The sequence below is a fragment of the Pectinophora gossypiella genome, chromosome 5, assembly GCF_024362695.1.
Source record: "Pectinophora gossypiella chromosome 5, ilPecGoss1.1, whole genome shotgun sequence".
Classification (NCBI taxonomy): Eukaryota; Metazoa; Arthropoda; class Insecta; order Lepidoptera; family Gelechiidae; genus Pectinophora; species Pectinophora gossypiella.
Window position 1 is genome coordinate 541337 of NC_065408.1, and position 15986 is coordinate 557322.

General features: G+C 39.4%; 2 protein-coding genes across 2 annotated transcripts; both read right to left on the reverse strand.

Annotated features, from left to right (window-relative positions):
* Positions 1-916: 916 nt before the first annotated feature.
* LOC126366694 (pseudouridylate synthase 7 homolog) lies at positions 917-12527 on the reverse strand. The gene is made up of 11 exons (XM_050009887.1): positions 11999-12527; positions 11412-11625; positions 10802-10943; positions 9568-9688; positions 8374-8562; positions 7528-7702; positions 5917-6102; positions 5040-5178; positions 3871-4204; positions 2373-2524; positions 917-1333 (listed from the first exon to the last, which is right to left on the reverse strand). Exons 1-11 carry the CDS (start codon positions 12334-12336, stop codon positions 933-935), a joined length of 2391 nt encoding a protein of 796 aa, XP_049865844.1. The 5' UTR covers positions 12337-12527; the 3' UTR covers positions 917-932.
* A 692-nt stretch (positions 12528-13219) lies between these two features.
* LOC126366714 (histone H2A-beta, sperm-like) lies at positions 13220-15611 on the reverse strand. Its single transcript, XM_050009920.1, has 3 exons — positions 15409-15611; positions 14245-14470; positions 13220-13853 (listed from the first exon to the last, which is right to left on the reverse strand). Exons 1-3 carry the CDS (start codon positions 15428-15430, stop codon positions 13676-13678), a joined length of 426 nt encoding a protein of 141 aa, XP_049865877.1. The 5' UTR covers positions 15431-15611; the 3' UTR covers positions 13220-13675.
* Positions 15612-15986: the final 375 nt, after the last annotated feature.

The following is a 15986-nucleotide window of genomic DNA, read 5'->3' on the forward strand; positions in this document are numbered from 1 at the left end:
CTTTTTTGAAATTGCCAACAATAGGTACTTACGCAATAAGCTTTTATAAATATCAGCCAATATGGATTTTATAGGTTCACAAATCACAATATACATATATTTAGCATTACACTTCACTGAAAAATTCTGAATTAATTGCATTCTCATCATTTTTTACTTTAAAAGCACTTAGCATTGTTCAAATTATTAGCATATTTTGATAAACAATCACCGAAAATAGGTCAAGGCACCGCACGGTCGCGGCTGCAGCCAATTACTGTCAGATCAAATTTCGAATGAGACAAAAGAACATCGGCTTCCAATTTCAAAATTCGAACATGTTAAGTATACTGATAAAAATGTGCCGAGGTTTTTCTTGCAGCTACTTTTCCTCGGTTATACTATACAGGTTATGACAAGCTACAGTAGTTTTAGGCGGTTGAAACGTTGAAGAAAAAATATGTAAAAATTTACGAGTCAAAATGTAACTATGTTGCCTAATGAATAAAGATATTTTTGAATTGGGTTTGAATTTCGAAACGACTCATTCTAAATAACATTACGTGATTCGCACCACCGCGTTCATTGATTTCACAACCCACACGAGAGAAGATTTTCGTATTACACATGCACTAATCATAATCAAACAGCACACACACTAGTCATTGTCTTTAATGAGGAAAGACAAAATAATATAACATTACGAATGTTAAGATAGGTATGTAAATATTGTAAGCTTATTGAAGCAAATGAATAAACAATTATACAACTTTAACATTATTATTTTATGACGTAACCGTTTTTCTATTTATTAGCAGGTCTGTCATGTTACGGATTAAATATATAATTTGCTCAGACATCTTCACCTATGAATAAAATGTTGAAAATACAATATTGTTTCATTACCTCCCTATACTTTCAAAATAAAACACATAGATAGTTGAATGGAATATTTATTCTAATTCTACTTCTTGCTTCAGCTTCTTAACTTCTACTTCATCTCCGGCACTCTCTAACTTTCTCTTCTCTGCTTGGTTATCTCCTGTCTCTGTCTTAATTACTGCTTTTACTCCATCATCAACTTCTGTTATATCCCCATCTTTATTTGAAGTTTCTGTTTCGTCACTCTCCTTTTCTGTATTAGTTTCTTCGGCCATCTCACTTTCATTTATCTTCTCACTCTCACTTTCTCCTGTCTTCTCTGTCTGATCTGCTTCCTTCTTCTTGTGGTAGTTGTTTTGAAGAGCCTGGTTGTCACTTGAGGTGTCAATTTTGAGGAGCTCCCTCAGCGCCATGGTGGCGTAACAACTTGATGGCAGCGTCATGTTCAGAATCAGTGCTCGGTACTTGCCGTCTGTAACGAGAAATATTTAAAGGTTTTAACCTCTTGCTGAGATTTCCAGACAATAGGGTTTGGATTTTATAAGAACAGTCGGTCTTACAACTGTGTGACAGTACAATTGAACCACACGCAGACATCGACGAATTTCGATTCTGTTTTTAAATTGGGCTTTCAATTTATGTCTATTTTGTATAATGAAAAAAAAATTATTACTTGTCTAGTACCCCATATATTCTTTCACTAGCTGCAACCGTGTGTATGACTTTGTGTTGCGTACATTTCACTCCTTAGTGGAATGCTCAACTCAGAATTTATCAGGCCAAGTAGTTAATGGCATTTTCGGCAAATCTACGATAAGTCACGTCAACAAAAAACACAATCCAGTACTAAGGCGTCCTTTCTGTACGTAGCCGCGTAGTACTGTATAACTTGTGGTATTATCTTACATGACAAAATATATAACATAATATCACGCCTGTATCCCGAGACGCTTCCATGGTCTAGTGGTTAGACCGTTAGGCTCACGATCTGGAGTTCCGGGTTCGATTCCCGATGGGGACATTGTCGAAATCACTTTGTGAGACTGTCCTTTGTTTGGTAAGGACTTTTCAGGCTTGAATCACCTGATTGTCCGAAAAAGTAAGATGATTCCGTGCTTCGGAGGGCACGTTAAGCCGTTGGTCCCGGCTATTAGCCGTAAAAACACCTCCACCAGCCACCAACCCGCATTGGAGCAGCGTGGTGGAGTATGCTCCATACCCCCTCCGGTTGATTGAGGGGAGGTCTGTGCCCAGCAGTCGTAGGGACGTATATAGGCTGTTACTGTATGTATGTATGTATCCCGAGACGGTAGGCAGAGGTGCATAGTATATACACCAATTTCTCGCCAACTAAAGAGTTTAAGAGATCACGCCTAACGCTCTAACACCACGGAGGCCGTTAAAGCCCATACTTGAATGATATTTTATTAGTCAGGTGGTAACAGAGTCGTGTAAGTGGGACCTTAAGTGACACGATCTCCGAAGAGGGCTTTTGTTATTACGTTACTTACGGTCAATAATCCCGTGCAGCTCCTTCCCCTCGAGCTCGTCGACGTCGGAGCGGATGAGGTCGGCGTAGGGGTCGCTGTAGCGCACGCAGCGCCACGACACGTCCACCGGACGCACCACCATGTGCCGGTACGCGCCGGACATTGTGTAGCTCCTGGGACCGAAAATATAGATAAATAATGATATCCAATCAAAAACATAAATGTGAAATGAGAGCCAAGTTCAATATTATGATAAATGCCTTGTTTGTTGACTTCAACGACAAAAGAAGTGAGATCTAAATGGGTGCCAAGTTCAATGGTCAGTCCTGAAATTTATTTATAAGTAACAGTATAACATATTATTATCATATCTTCTTATAACATAAGATAATAATGTAAATTATAGTCTAAGGCCTGAAAAATGAGGATTTTTGGACATTAGTATCTAAATAACCGTTTGAGATTAGCTTATGAAATTAAACACATATGTATCGCAAGTCTTAATATATGAGCCAAATTTGATAATTATGTTTATGTGAAATAGTTTTTGATTTATGAAGGGGTCAAAAGTGGCTCCAAATAGTTCGTGTAATAACCAGAAAATATCTGGACACACGGTGCGGCTCGCCAGTTCTGTTTCTTGAACTTGGCTTGACACGCTGCCGCGTGTCTAGATATTTTCAAAAAAAGAAAATGTTTTATTTCTACGACGGACTTTTTTTTGACGTGACGTATTGTAGATCAAATCAAATCAAATATACTTTATTACACACAACATACAAAATAATTTAGATGTGCCGCAGACGGCATTAACTACTTGGCCGGAACTATGATGGACGCCACAATACAAACTTATTCAATTATTGGACTTTTTTTTCATTAATATAGGCTCGCATTTACCACAATCTCACCCGATGGTAAGTGACGATGTCGTCGAGAGTGGATCACGCTTACTTAGCAAGTCCCTATTCACTCTAGCATTAGACTCCCAGATTATAACGAGTTGGAAAAACAGCCGACTGCAGACAGTTCCTGTCCTTTGCCGTTCGCATCGAAATGGAAGAAGCAAAACGTTTAGTACAGATTGGTGGTATATCCACAACATAAGGATGAAATGAATGCCGACGTTTAATTGTCCGTAGATGGAATGGAGTGGGTGGAATCAGCTCGTGAAGTTCCTGCGCACACTCACCGAAGTGTATCCTATAAAAAATGGGTCTTTCGACTGTTCTATCTAACCTTTGTTTTTCAACAGACTTCACCATAGAAGTTACAAGTGCCAGTGTGTGCAAGTGATCCTAATTCTACACTCGCGAACACAATCTCCCTAGCAGTATCAGCTAACGTATAACCCGTTCAGATTAAATGATCTTTACGTCAAGAACGATGCGTGCCTACAAGGCGTCCTGAATCAGGCTTAAGCAAGCTTAGGTACTATGGAAATCCAGACTGTACTTCTGGATTTAGTAAAATTATTTTAAATAAAATGCTAAAAGAAAAATAATACAGCAATACAAACTTGAATTTGTGCTTCATTTCCATATTCAGTCCGTCTTTCTCCAAAGTTTCCAAGTAAAACTGCTTCATATTTGGTGGATACTCGATCATGTGTCCAGGCAGAGGTAAGATGATATCAAATATACTGTATTTCCCACCATCAATGTCTTCTTGCGTCAATACTTTGGTAGGAACTTTCTGTTTCACTTGTTTGATGGAAGTTTCTAGATCATACGGCAGCGTTTGCTCTTTGTCGGCCATTTTGTCGTCGCCGCCATTTTCTGACTTGTCGTCGTTGCCTTCGAAATCCGAGTCCTCCTCTTCATCCTCTAAATCTGAAGGTACTTCTATTTCTTCTGTAAAAATAATTAAGGGAGAACTTTATCTTTACATTAAGCACAATGCCCCCGATTCCTGCAGACACATCCTAATTTTAAGTTATACCTATCATTTTCTTATCCACCAAAAAGGAAAGGGACGGATGATTGGCAACTATTAATTTTAAAATGAATGAATAACCCCGCGAATAAAATAGGCATCTCGCTCATATGCAACCCCTTTGACGTGTGCTGTCAACTTAATTATATCAGGTTATTGGCCAATATAACATTTTGGCAGGGTTTTTATATTTGTCTTGATTACCCGTCCTTTTCTTTTTCAGCGGATAAGAAAATGATGGGTATAATAATTTAAAATAAAATTAGACAGGAATGAGCACCATTATTGTTAACCTCATAAGCTCCTGAAGACCTAAAATAATAGTAAAACAACGGAGATTCGTTATTAAATTAACGTTTAAGATGTCATTTCATGCATTTTATATTTCCATCTATGTCTCTCTCTCTCTCTTTCTTTCGATACGGCTTCACCATATCTCCACAGCGGATGAAATTGAAATTGCTATTTCACAGATTCGAGAACGAATCGCGGTAAATCTCGGTAAACGATTTTATTGGAACTTCTGACGACACGACGACGCCGTGGAACGGGGTGGTGGGATGGCCAAGCCCAGATGGGCTGGAGATAGGAGGATATATATCTATTCAGCCTGTATCTACCCACTGCTGGGTATAGGTCTCCTCACTATAAAGCGTATGACTGACTACAGGTGCAGAGTTTCCGGTGTAGCGTCTTCCATAGTTTTCAAGCATATTTCACAATATCGAGCCCTTACTCTTGTAATATCAGTACCTTCGATCCTCACGTCCAGTGGTACGAGGTCCCCTATGGCAGGCTGCAGTCCGAAGCGACGGATGCGCTCTGAGACGGCACGGTTCCATACCAGAGACTGGTACGAGTGCAGGTATAGGAGACGGGTGTTACGGGCGAGCTGTGGACGAATGACCAGGGAGGTTAAAATGGCCACATCGAAGCAATTCATCAAAGAAAGCAATATTGCAATTTGACATTTGCACATATAAAAGTAAGTGCGCAATGCAAACATATGTCAAATAGCAATTTGTGTTGGTATTCCTTGAAATATGGCTGGCTTCAACCGATATTTGAATTTGGAATTCGAACGTTTTATGATCGAATGTCGCCGGCAATTGTTTTCAGTTAGCGCGCGAATTTGCCGGACAAAGAATTTTGGCGGCAGACGTCGACTTGGTATAATTGTAAGTGAACGGAGTTACAACATGTTTACAGAGTAACAGTATAATTTATTGTAATAATAGTCTAAGTAATACATTTATATTATGTTCCTTATATTTGGATTTGAACTTGCCACCTCGCAATAAGAGTCAAGCATTCTTCCAACTAGGGTGCCAGGGCTCCGTTGTTAATCCGTATAAGACAGACACTAAAACGGTGGGCACGACGCATTGGCAACACTGCACAACGCTGTTATACTTCTGAAGGACTAAAATATTGGCCTTGACGAAAATGGACCGGCTACGTCGACGCCTTCGAGTCTGATGAGCGAAAACGTGGCGAGCGAAAGTTTGAAAGTTGTTTTAGAACGGTTGCCAGGGGGGCCAACCTGGCAGAACGTAGAGTTGCTGGACAGGAGCGATGGTGGTCACCGTAACAGTGTGTGTGTGTGTGTGCGTGAGGCGTGTGGGCGCACCTTGTCGAGGGCGCCCAGCAGGTCGTGCGGGCGCGCCCGCAGCGCCCGCAGCAGGCGCAGCTCGATGCTGGCGTGCGGCGCGCGGCGCGGCCAGGCGCGCAGCGCGGCGCCCGCGCCCTCCTCGCGGTAGGCGCGCAGCGCGCCCTGCAGCGGGCCCTCGCGCTCCGACAGGATGCAGTCTATCGCCTGCAACAGCGGCCGGGGTGACAACGAGAGTACGGAGTTTGCTAAAGGCGACACCCCGTCCGGAGAAACAGTCCCACATGATCTCCATATCGTCGCCTTATGGTGAACGTCGTCTTCAACCAAACAAATCGATTCTTTCAATTTCATTCGAAGTCAAAATTGAGACACCAAATGACGTAGACATCGACCTCCTCATCCTCGAAGTGAATTGAAACTAGCGTGTCTATTGTGTGATATTTTATATCAAAAATCACACTCGAATGTGATTTTTCAAAAAGACGCTTACGTGGTGGTGCTTACACTATAAGATGACGATATGGAGATCAAGTTCCGTCCGATCATGATCTAATCCATCACCCACAGGTGATACAAAATCGGTTCATGCTAAAACCCACGAGGACCCCGTAGTAAATTTGGCCAAGTGTCCGATATTAATTGTCGCAGAGCGCTATTTATTCGTGGCGGAGCGGAGAGATAGCGTTCTACATACATAAAATATTATTTTTTATTCTATGCTCGTACCCCAAACGCTTCCACCAAGCCGCAGTGAAGCAGCGTGGTGGAATATACGCCATTCTTCCTCCGGATGATTGAAGGAAGGTCTGTGCCCAGCAGTGTGACTATGTATAGGCTATTTTGTTTACAGTTCAATTTTGTTTATTTTATAGATCAGCGATCACCAGATACCAGACGTTCATCACCATAGCCGTACGACGCCCACTGCTGGGCATAGGCCTCCTCCAAGGATCTCCACGACGATCGGTCCTGCGCTGCCCGCATCCAGCGGCTTCCCGCGACCTTCACCAGATCGTCAAATACCAGAATCGAAATGTCGAATACCAGACGTTAGTCCAACACTATTTGTCACAGCACCCATAATACTAGGGATTGGATGTATTCAGCATTGGATACTTAAATACTTGGGCGTTTTGAAATATAGATATTTTAAAAATTGTGCATTTAATTGAACAAGAACATTTAAATTTTGAATATTTTTAAAATTGGAAACATCTGAAAAAAAAACTTTTTGAACTTCCACACGCATAAACAGTACGCATCATCATAGAAAATAAAAGTACATACATAAAAAAACGAAAACGAGAGAGTGGATGAAGCGAAAATGATGTGTCAGGATCGTAGCAAGTAAAATTCCGTGGATTCTGCATATCCCAACGGGAAATAAGCATAATCTTATATCATGCACACTGCTAAGGAGTAGAATTCTCTGCCATCTTCTGTATTTCCGAATGCATATAACCCGGGTGCTTTCAAGGCCAGAGTGAACAGGCACCTTCTGGGCGAGCTCGCTCCATGTTAGGCCTCGTCATTGCGTTCGGGCAAGTCTGAGGCCAAGAGTAAACCCATCAAAGGTAAAAAAAATATGAAAATATGTATGTGTATATATAAAAAGGTAAATCAACTCGCCTCTTTTAAGTTTCCTTGCAACAGCTTCAATCCAACTTGGCAAGTAGGGATGTCGACGCGCGAACCAAAGCGTTGCAACCCGTAGTAGTTGATGAAACCCTTGTTCTTCAAATACTGACACGCAGTGGTTACATAATCGTCTTCAGCTGTCACGTTGCGGAGAGCGATTCTGAACCTAGAGTAAGTTATTATAAGAATTACTAGTGTTCTTCTCACAGAGTTCTCATTTGCATTGTCAACGAAATAAAGTAATTAAACACAGCAAAAGAGAAAAATGTGTATTTATATATACACACATACATACATAAACTCACGCCCGTATTCCCCAAAGGGTTGGGCAGAACTACAAATAATTAAAAAACTATTTGCAGCCACTTTTGACACATAGTCCTAAGGTGGATAATGATAAACCGTATGATGATAGGGGATCAGCCTATCGCTCTTACAGATGATCCATCATGTTCGACAGGACGCTGTCCGTTTGTCGCCTTTTACGACATGCAGGGGAAGATAGGCAGCTGAACGCATTATATGTTTTTTTCTTTACTCCCATTCCAGCAGAGAAGTTATTAATATAATATGTATATACCTACTAGAAACTTTGAATAAACCAAACCTTAAGTTTAACTTTGGCTAATAACATTTATATCACATTAATAGCAGTTATTACATTTGTCATCCTGCCCGATGCGTCAAGGTCACGGCCTCACGCATCGAGATCGGCAAATCGAAAAGTCGCTTGAGATCGTGGTTACCATGGTTACGCTCGCCAATTTGCTATTAGCCTACACAATCCCGATCGCCTAATAACCGCTCATAATAGATCAATGACTGGACATAACTCACTGGTTGCCCCTCAACATGCCGAGCTTGAGATTGTTGGGTCTAAAGGTGAAGTTCCCAACCCTGACGTCGCGCATCCCCCTGCAGGCCCCCGCTATCTTCCGCGGGTCCACTTTGCGCAGGCTGAACCACTGCGAGGTCTTCGCGCGCCGGTCTTTCGTGCCGGCGTACCCCAGCATCGACGGCCTTATACTGGAACGAGCAACACACACAATAAAAAAAATTAAAAAAAATAATGTTTATTTCTCTCACTAGCTTAGAACTTGAGTACAATATCCAATGAATACGGGTACAGATTAATAAAGCAGGCGAGAGACTGGTGTCTGTGATAGGCGTAAGCCTGTGTTACAGATCACCAGGCCCCAACCTTCGGACATTACGGAATAGATAATATGATCATACAGCGAGCTAATACTTTAAACGAGAAACAACATTTTATACAAGAAAAATAAAATAGAAAAGAAGAAAAAATAAAATATAAGCTAATTATGTGGTGAATGTGTATGAGGTTTTATGTGGGTGTGTGAACATGTAAGTATATGTGTGAGTGTGTAAGTGTGTACGTGTGTACGTGTGTAGCCCTACGATCAAGGTCTTGGGATCGGAAACTGTTTTATCAGCAGCTTCCACTACCACGTGTGTATGTGTGTGTGTGTGTGTGTGAGTGTGTGTGTGAGTGTATGTGTGTGTGTGTTTGTGTATGTGTGTGTGTGTAAATTTTGTTAAATTTTGTTAAACAGTAACCATCAGAAGCTCCTCAGTTTGGTCAAAATTTAATGTCAGTAGCCACTGTGTAAGGACTTGTTTACAATTATATCTCGTAAGGGGGTGTAGGGTCAGAGACACACACAATAAAGAATAATACTACGTATAGCTCGAGCTCCTCCGTGCTTCGAAAGGCACGTTAAGCCGTTGGTCCCGGCTGCATTAGCAGTCGTTAATAACTATCAATCCGCACTGGGCCCGCGTGATGGTTTAAGGCCCGTTCTCCCTACTCGTATCCATCCATAGGGAAGGCCCGTGCCCCTGCAGTGGGGACGTTAATGGGCTGATGATGATGATAATGACTACGTATAGAACGGACATTCTCCACCCCGCACCACTTTGCATCGGTGCCGAGTTAGATTTACCTCATCCCCGCTGGGTCTCACTTTAGTCTAAATGGCCGAAAGCTCCCAATACATAACATATACTTACTTAAGCTTGCATTTCTCCGCAATTCTAGAAGCAGCATCCATAGTATCACAGTTCTCCTTGTGCACTATGAAGTATGTATACTCAGCCGGCCATACCCATTTGACGCGGTTGTCGATACGCACTGGAAGAATAATGGATAGTATTGTCAAATTGAGTAACAAAATGGACGATGGACCCCTGAACATTTGATATATAAAGCGCGTCGTTGTCATTAAAACTTGACGCTAATTTAGCCATACGCAGCAATATATAGATTCAATAAAATCGTCAAAAATTACGTAGGTACGGTTGTCGTCGTACGGTGATTCGTAACACGGTCGGACCTAATCGCGTACTACGAAATGTCAGGACATCGCTATTTTCGCTCTTAATTTTCATCCCACTTTCAGAGCGCTCTTGTTCAATCTACGGTACTTAATATCAATGGTCCTGAAGCGAAACGGCCTCGGATCCGGAGGTCCCGGGTTCGAATCCCGGTGGGGACAAATCAGAAAAATCACTTTGTGATCCCTTGTTTGGTTAGGACATTACAGGCTGTTCACCTGATTGTCCAAAAAGTAAGATGATCCATGCTTCGGAAGGCACGTGAAGCCGTTGGCTCGGTTATTACTTACTGATGTAAGTACGTAGTCGTTACATGATTCATGTCATGGCGGCTCCGTAATAACCCTGACACCTGGGTTGATGGGGTTGGTAATCTACCTCACAATCCACACGATATAAGAAGAAGCGAAACTATTTGCAAAGGATCTTTCAATGCGTCTCATCGAGGCTTCAGGAGAACAACATTAAGGGATGCCAATTATTTTTGTCAAAAGTTCAGGCAATTTTTTTTTTTTTAGAGGCAATTAAATGCAGCTAGCTTGTTAGATACCTTGCCTCTATGCGACGCATTGGAAAAAGAAACAATTATCATATACCTGTTAGTTACATCATAACGAAAACTTTGAGGGTTGATTCAGACCATGACTCTAAGTTGATATCAAGTGGAATTTAAATACAGTCGAAAACAAGTCCTAGGGCATTTGTTAGCGTGGGTAAGAATGGCGGGTGCAGATATGATATGTTATAATATATACGAAAGGACTAGTGTACCTGAATGTACCTTAAATGAAATTATAATAATAATAATTAATAAAGTGAGCCGTGGTTCTAAGGGTCAGAATGTCATCGCGCAAATAATTTGTCACGCCAGCTATTTTTATTCAACATTGCAAAAATGTGTGTCATATACCTCCTTTCTTGAACTTGACGAAGCGCACCAACTTTTTGTCTCCTTCAGTGACAGTACTGCCCACTATGCACTTGCCAAATGCTTTCTTCACTCCATCATGGATCTTCGTCCTCTGCTCCTTAGTCATACCCGTCACATCTACCTATAATTAACAGAGAAGTAAAGCGTGAAGTTGGAAAAGAAGCAATTATACAGTGAAACAGATATTGTTGCAAAGCATGACAACATGACAGTTCACAAATCACAATATCAAAGAAATTGCTATAGAAATAGAGAAAGAATAGATAAAGAAAAAATTTTTTATCCAAAGCATCTTACAAATGATTCAAAGCTGAATTATGTCTGTTAAATAGTTATCTATTTATTTATTATTTAAAGCCTTATATCAGACATAGAAGTTTCATTTTAATCTACGATAACCAAATCTGTGTGCCTTCGGGCAAAGGCCTCCCCCATTTTTCACCATTCTTCTTTGTTGTGCACTATCCATGTCTTAGTGTTTCCAGCTATTGAAATTATTTTGTCGGCCCACCTTTTAAATTGCCTACGCCTGTTTCTCTTATGGCTTCTAAAGGCCATATTAAATAGTTAGTAGCATCAGAAAACTTACTTCAACAACATCAGAACTAGCATCAGCACAAACGGCCATTTTGTTAATTCGGTCCCATGTATCCATAGGCAGCAATTCGAGGTTATACTTGCAGAGGAGCAGATCTTCATCTTCCACCACCTCTTTCTCCTCTGGGGGCTCCGGTGGGGAGAGGTTAGTCAACTTTGCTACCTCACCCTGCTCGTTGATTTCTGATACTTGGAAATCTGAGTATCTGTAACGGTTTAACAATAGGTTTGTAGTACATATATGTTTTACTGTGTTCAATCTGAAAATGTATTTATTTATTATATAGAAACATATTTCTTCATTTGTCTACGATAAAGAACACTAAAAAAAAATATTATTATGTTAACTATGGACTAGTCATCTAAAGGATCTCAACTTCTAATCCTTTTTTCCCCTGTTGGGATGTAAGGCTCGAATAATTGATTTCCACTACTCAAAAACTAGTCATGGCTAAATGTAAACTATGAGTAAGTAAATATGTAGACAGTTTGCTTGTTATTTTTTAATCTTTAACTTAGCTTATCTATGTTCTAAGTAGACACCATAATACATATTTAAAAAAATAACATAAGACTCACCTAGACTTTATAATGCCAAGAAAACCTTCATGATCAGTTACATACTCCGTCACACCAATCTCTTCTTCAGTGAGCCTTTTACCAGGCCGGTCCCGTTTGGGCCGATTCTGCCACTGTTGGTTCTGATTCTTATAGTTGTTTTGCTGACGATTTTGGCCGCGGAAGCTTTGATCCCCACGGTTTCCATAATTGCCATGGGATTGAGATCCTCGGTAATTAGAGCGCCCTCCGCGCCATGCTCCCCTCTTATTGCCCCTCCCACCTCCTCCCCTATAAGAACCACGACTCTGACTATTCCAATTATTGTACTTCTTATTAAAACCTCTTTCGTCGTTCATGTTGAACAAGATCCTAACCTAAAATAGTTAAATTGACCTAAACTTTAACTTTTAATAATAGAAGAATTTGACCACAATGGAAACACTATTTTACATATTACTGGGATTGCACTTAAAGGGTTTTATCTATATTTATATAGAGAAACACGCTTTTGCAGATTTGCAGTAATTCCAGTGCAGCGTGTTTTGACGTTAAGGTTATGTTTATAGAGTTAGTTTAGTTCGTTAGTTAAGTCAACGTGAACTCTGTTTTAAAATGGACGCGAACGAGTATTTACCATTAAAAAAAACTAAACAATATATTTTAAACAATAGAAAATACATAATAAAAGTAACATAAATATTATTAACCATACATAGCAAAACACGATTCTTTTTTCGTTAAAAAGAATATTAAATATTACTTTCTTTATAAACACATTCCAAATATTGCAAAAAGGTGCACGGTAGAGGCTTTTTGGCGGGAGGCGGGAACGGGACAGTTGCTTTCTTCATTGAATAATCTAAATAATTAATACGAAGTGGTGTTTTGTGGTTAATGATCGCATTAAGTTAGTCAGAAGACATTCGCGAGTGTTATTATATTGGAGTATTCAATAAACAAAGTGTATCTGCCTATTTTCGCTTCGTGTCAGGAAGCCGCTTCATAACTCAAAAGTTTATGCGGACTTTTGAGTTAATTCGTTTGGGGTTCGGAGTAGGAGTCTACTCCGAGGGTGGGGGCTTAGGTTTCATCATCATCACCTTTCATCATTTCATTAATCATCAAGAAAAAAAATACGTCAGACATGGCTGTATGGGCATAGTTCCCTTTGCCTTACCCTTCGGGGAAAACCAAACCAAAAAAAAAAAAAAAAAGGTGCACGGTAGATAAACAAGACAAGACACTTTTTTATCTTTATTGAAAAAATATTATGATATAATAAAATATATGCAATTTCAGAAATAATAATATTATAATTATATTAATTCTCAAACATCACATAAAAATATTTTAATTTGTATGATTATCTACTTAATGAGTGTTACATTATAATTACAGACTACTCTTCTCATAAAAAAATTCAAAACACCTCGTCGGTTTATTTTTGAAAGGGTTACAGGTATTTAATACGATTACCTAGTTGGAACATTAAAATTACATTAATTACATTTTAATGTTCCAACTAGGTAATCGTAGGCAAATTCAAATTTAAAAATATATCCTTATTAAAATTTGTTGTAGAAAAATTTTGAAGTATGTCGATTTTTTATGAGAAGAATAGTTTAAGATAGTGAATATTTTTTTAAATATAAAAGAAAATTATTAAAACTCGAGTCTAGCTCAAAATATACATTTTTAGTATTCTTGCGAAGATGTATCAGGGCCCCCTTCTTTCGGTTTCATAGTTTTCTTCGGTAGCAGTAGGGGATTAATGTGAGGCATAACACCGCCTTGTGATATGATCACACCATCAAGTAGACGGTTAAGCTCCTCATCATTACGTATAGCCAAAAGTATGTGGCGAGGTGATATCCTAGAAAATATATGAAAGATTAGTTAAGATTATTTTACGCCAGACTTTGCAGGCCAGGGTAACTTAGGGTAACTTAAAATATTAGGTAGGTAGGTACCTACTTATATCAAAACATTCAAAAATACAAATCTGTAGAGGTGTACCTTATGTACGAGTTACTCATGAATAAATATGTAGTGTGCCTACATGGCGTTAGGAATGACACAAAAAGAGCAAATTTTCCATGGGTAGGTAAGTCAGTTTAGTTCCCGGCACATCATTTGATCTTTGCGCAGTAGGTAATACGGTAGGTATGTTACGTACATGGGTATTAATATTTTTCAATCCGCCATTTTGAGTCAACTTACTTACCTATACCTACTACTTTTTACATTACCAAGCATCAACTTACCTTGTACGCGAATTATCCTGTGCGGCTTTAGCTGCCAATTCCAAAATTTCAGCGCAAAGATATTCTAATGCCGCCGTAAGATATACCGAAGAACCACCACCAATACGTCTGGCGTAGTTTCCTTCCCTCATTATCCTATGGACTCGGCCCACAGGAAACACGAGACCTGCTCGAGAGCTCCGTGTCTTGGTCTTCGCGCGGTCTTTCTTTGGTTTAGTCATTTTACCTAAAAAGTGTAGTATAAATAATAAACACGATAATAAGCCAACTTGCAATAATAGCCTTGATACTAAAATAGGGTTGCTGGCGTTGGTCATTCACCTCACAACCCACACTATAGAAGAGATGAAACTGAAAATTAAGAATAAGTCGAATTATATTGCAATAGTCAAAATATGTTATTATTTTTAAATAATAATTAATCTTCCTTAAGTCATTTATTGCAATATTTAAAATAAACCTTCCATAAAAGTTTTGTCAATAGGATGAATACCTATGATGGACCATAATATTAAAAGCATTAAAGATGTAATTTCTTAATTGTTCAGTCTTGATTCATAAACCTTTATAAAGAATTTAAAATCTCTTGCTGGTAAATTGCGCTATAACAGTAGGTTTCCCAATAAGGCCCGGCTCTTAATATGAATAGTGATCCTTAATAGAGTTTCGACTTTTGGGCAGAAAATCACATTTTAAAGCAAACATTGTTCAAAAACAAAATAATTTATTGGCAGAACATTTTTAGAACATAAAAGTTTGTTTTATTATTAAAACTTAGCCCATTGCAATGATGTCCGTCTATATAAACAAAAGAAAGCGTATCAATTTTCAAAAACGGTCTTTGATTGAAACACTTGCTGCTTGACACAACTCAAAGCCACTGTCAGATTGCTCAGGCTAAATTCCGCGACTGCATTTTGGCTTTGGGTGGTTTAGAATACTGCGAGGGAAAATTTATGCAGTTTTCAAAGTGAGGAGAAGTGTCAGTTTTCATACATGATCCTTATTGGGACCGGGCCCTTATACGGTGCAAATACCTTATTGTTATGTACACAGGATTTATAGAATAAGATATTTTGTTAAGATAAAAAGAACGAGTAGGTGTTTTTTTTCTTCTCTTCTTTTCGTTTGTGTATAATAATATCTTAAACATAATATACATACCCACTGTTCCTTTTCCAGACATCGTTGTATTTTAAAAACTTTTTATTAAATATATAGAAGGCGGAAAGCGTGAGACGTAGTGGTTGAACGACAGCTGAAAATGAAATTAAATGAAATAACGGAATCTAAATATTTTAAATAATCAAACGTTAATGTGACAGTTTTTGGAACACAACGAGAATGACGCTTTAGTGATTAGGTTTTTGTTTATGGTACTTTTAAGTACCTACCGCCTTTCTACTGCCTTGCCTATTTTTTTTTATCTACCGTCATTATTCAAAGACAGATATAGCTATGAGTAACACCCAAAATCCCTATGTGATGGACAGAGCAGAGGTACGGAGAGCATTCGTAGGTTAACCCGCGAGATGAATTATCTTAGGACTTCGAATCAACAGTTGTCTTTGATTACTTGTGGCTCTGGCCAACCCACTAAAGATTACGGGCGTGAGTTTATGTGGTTAAATTCTTTGGACAGGGCCACAAGCAATGAGGCCACAATTTGCAGCCACTTCAGATGTGAAGGTAATCAGCCCATCGCCCATAAATACAAACGGCACAAGCCGACAAGCCTATAC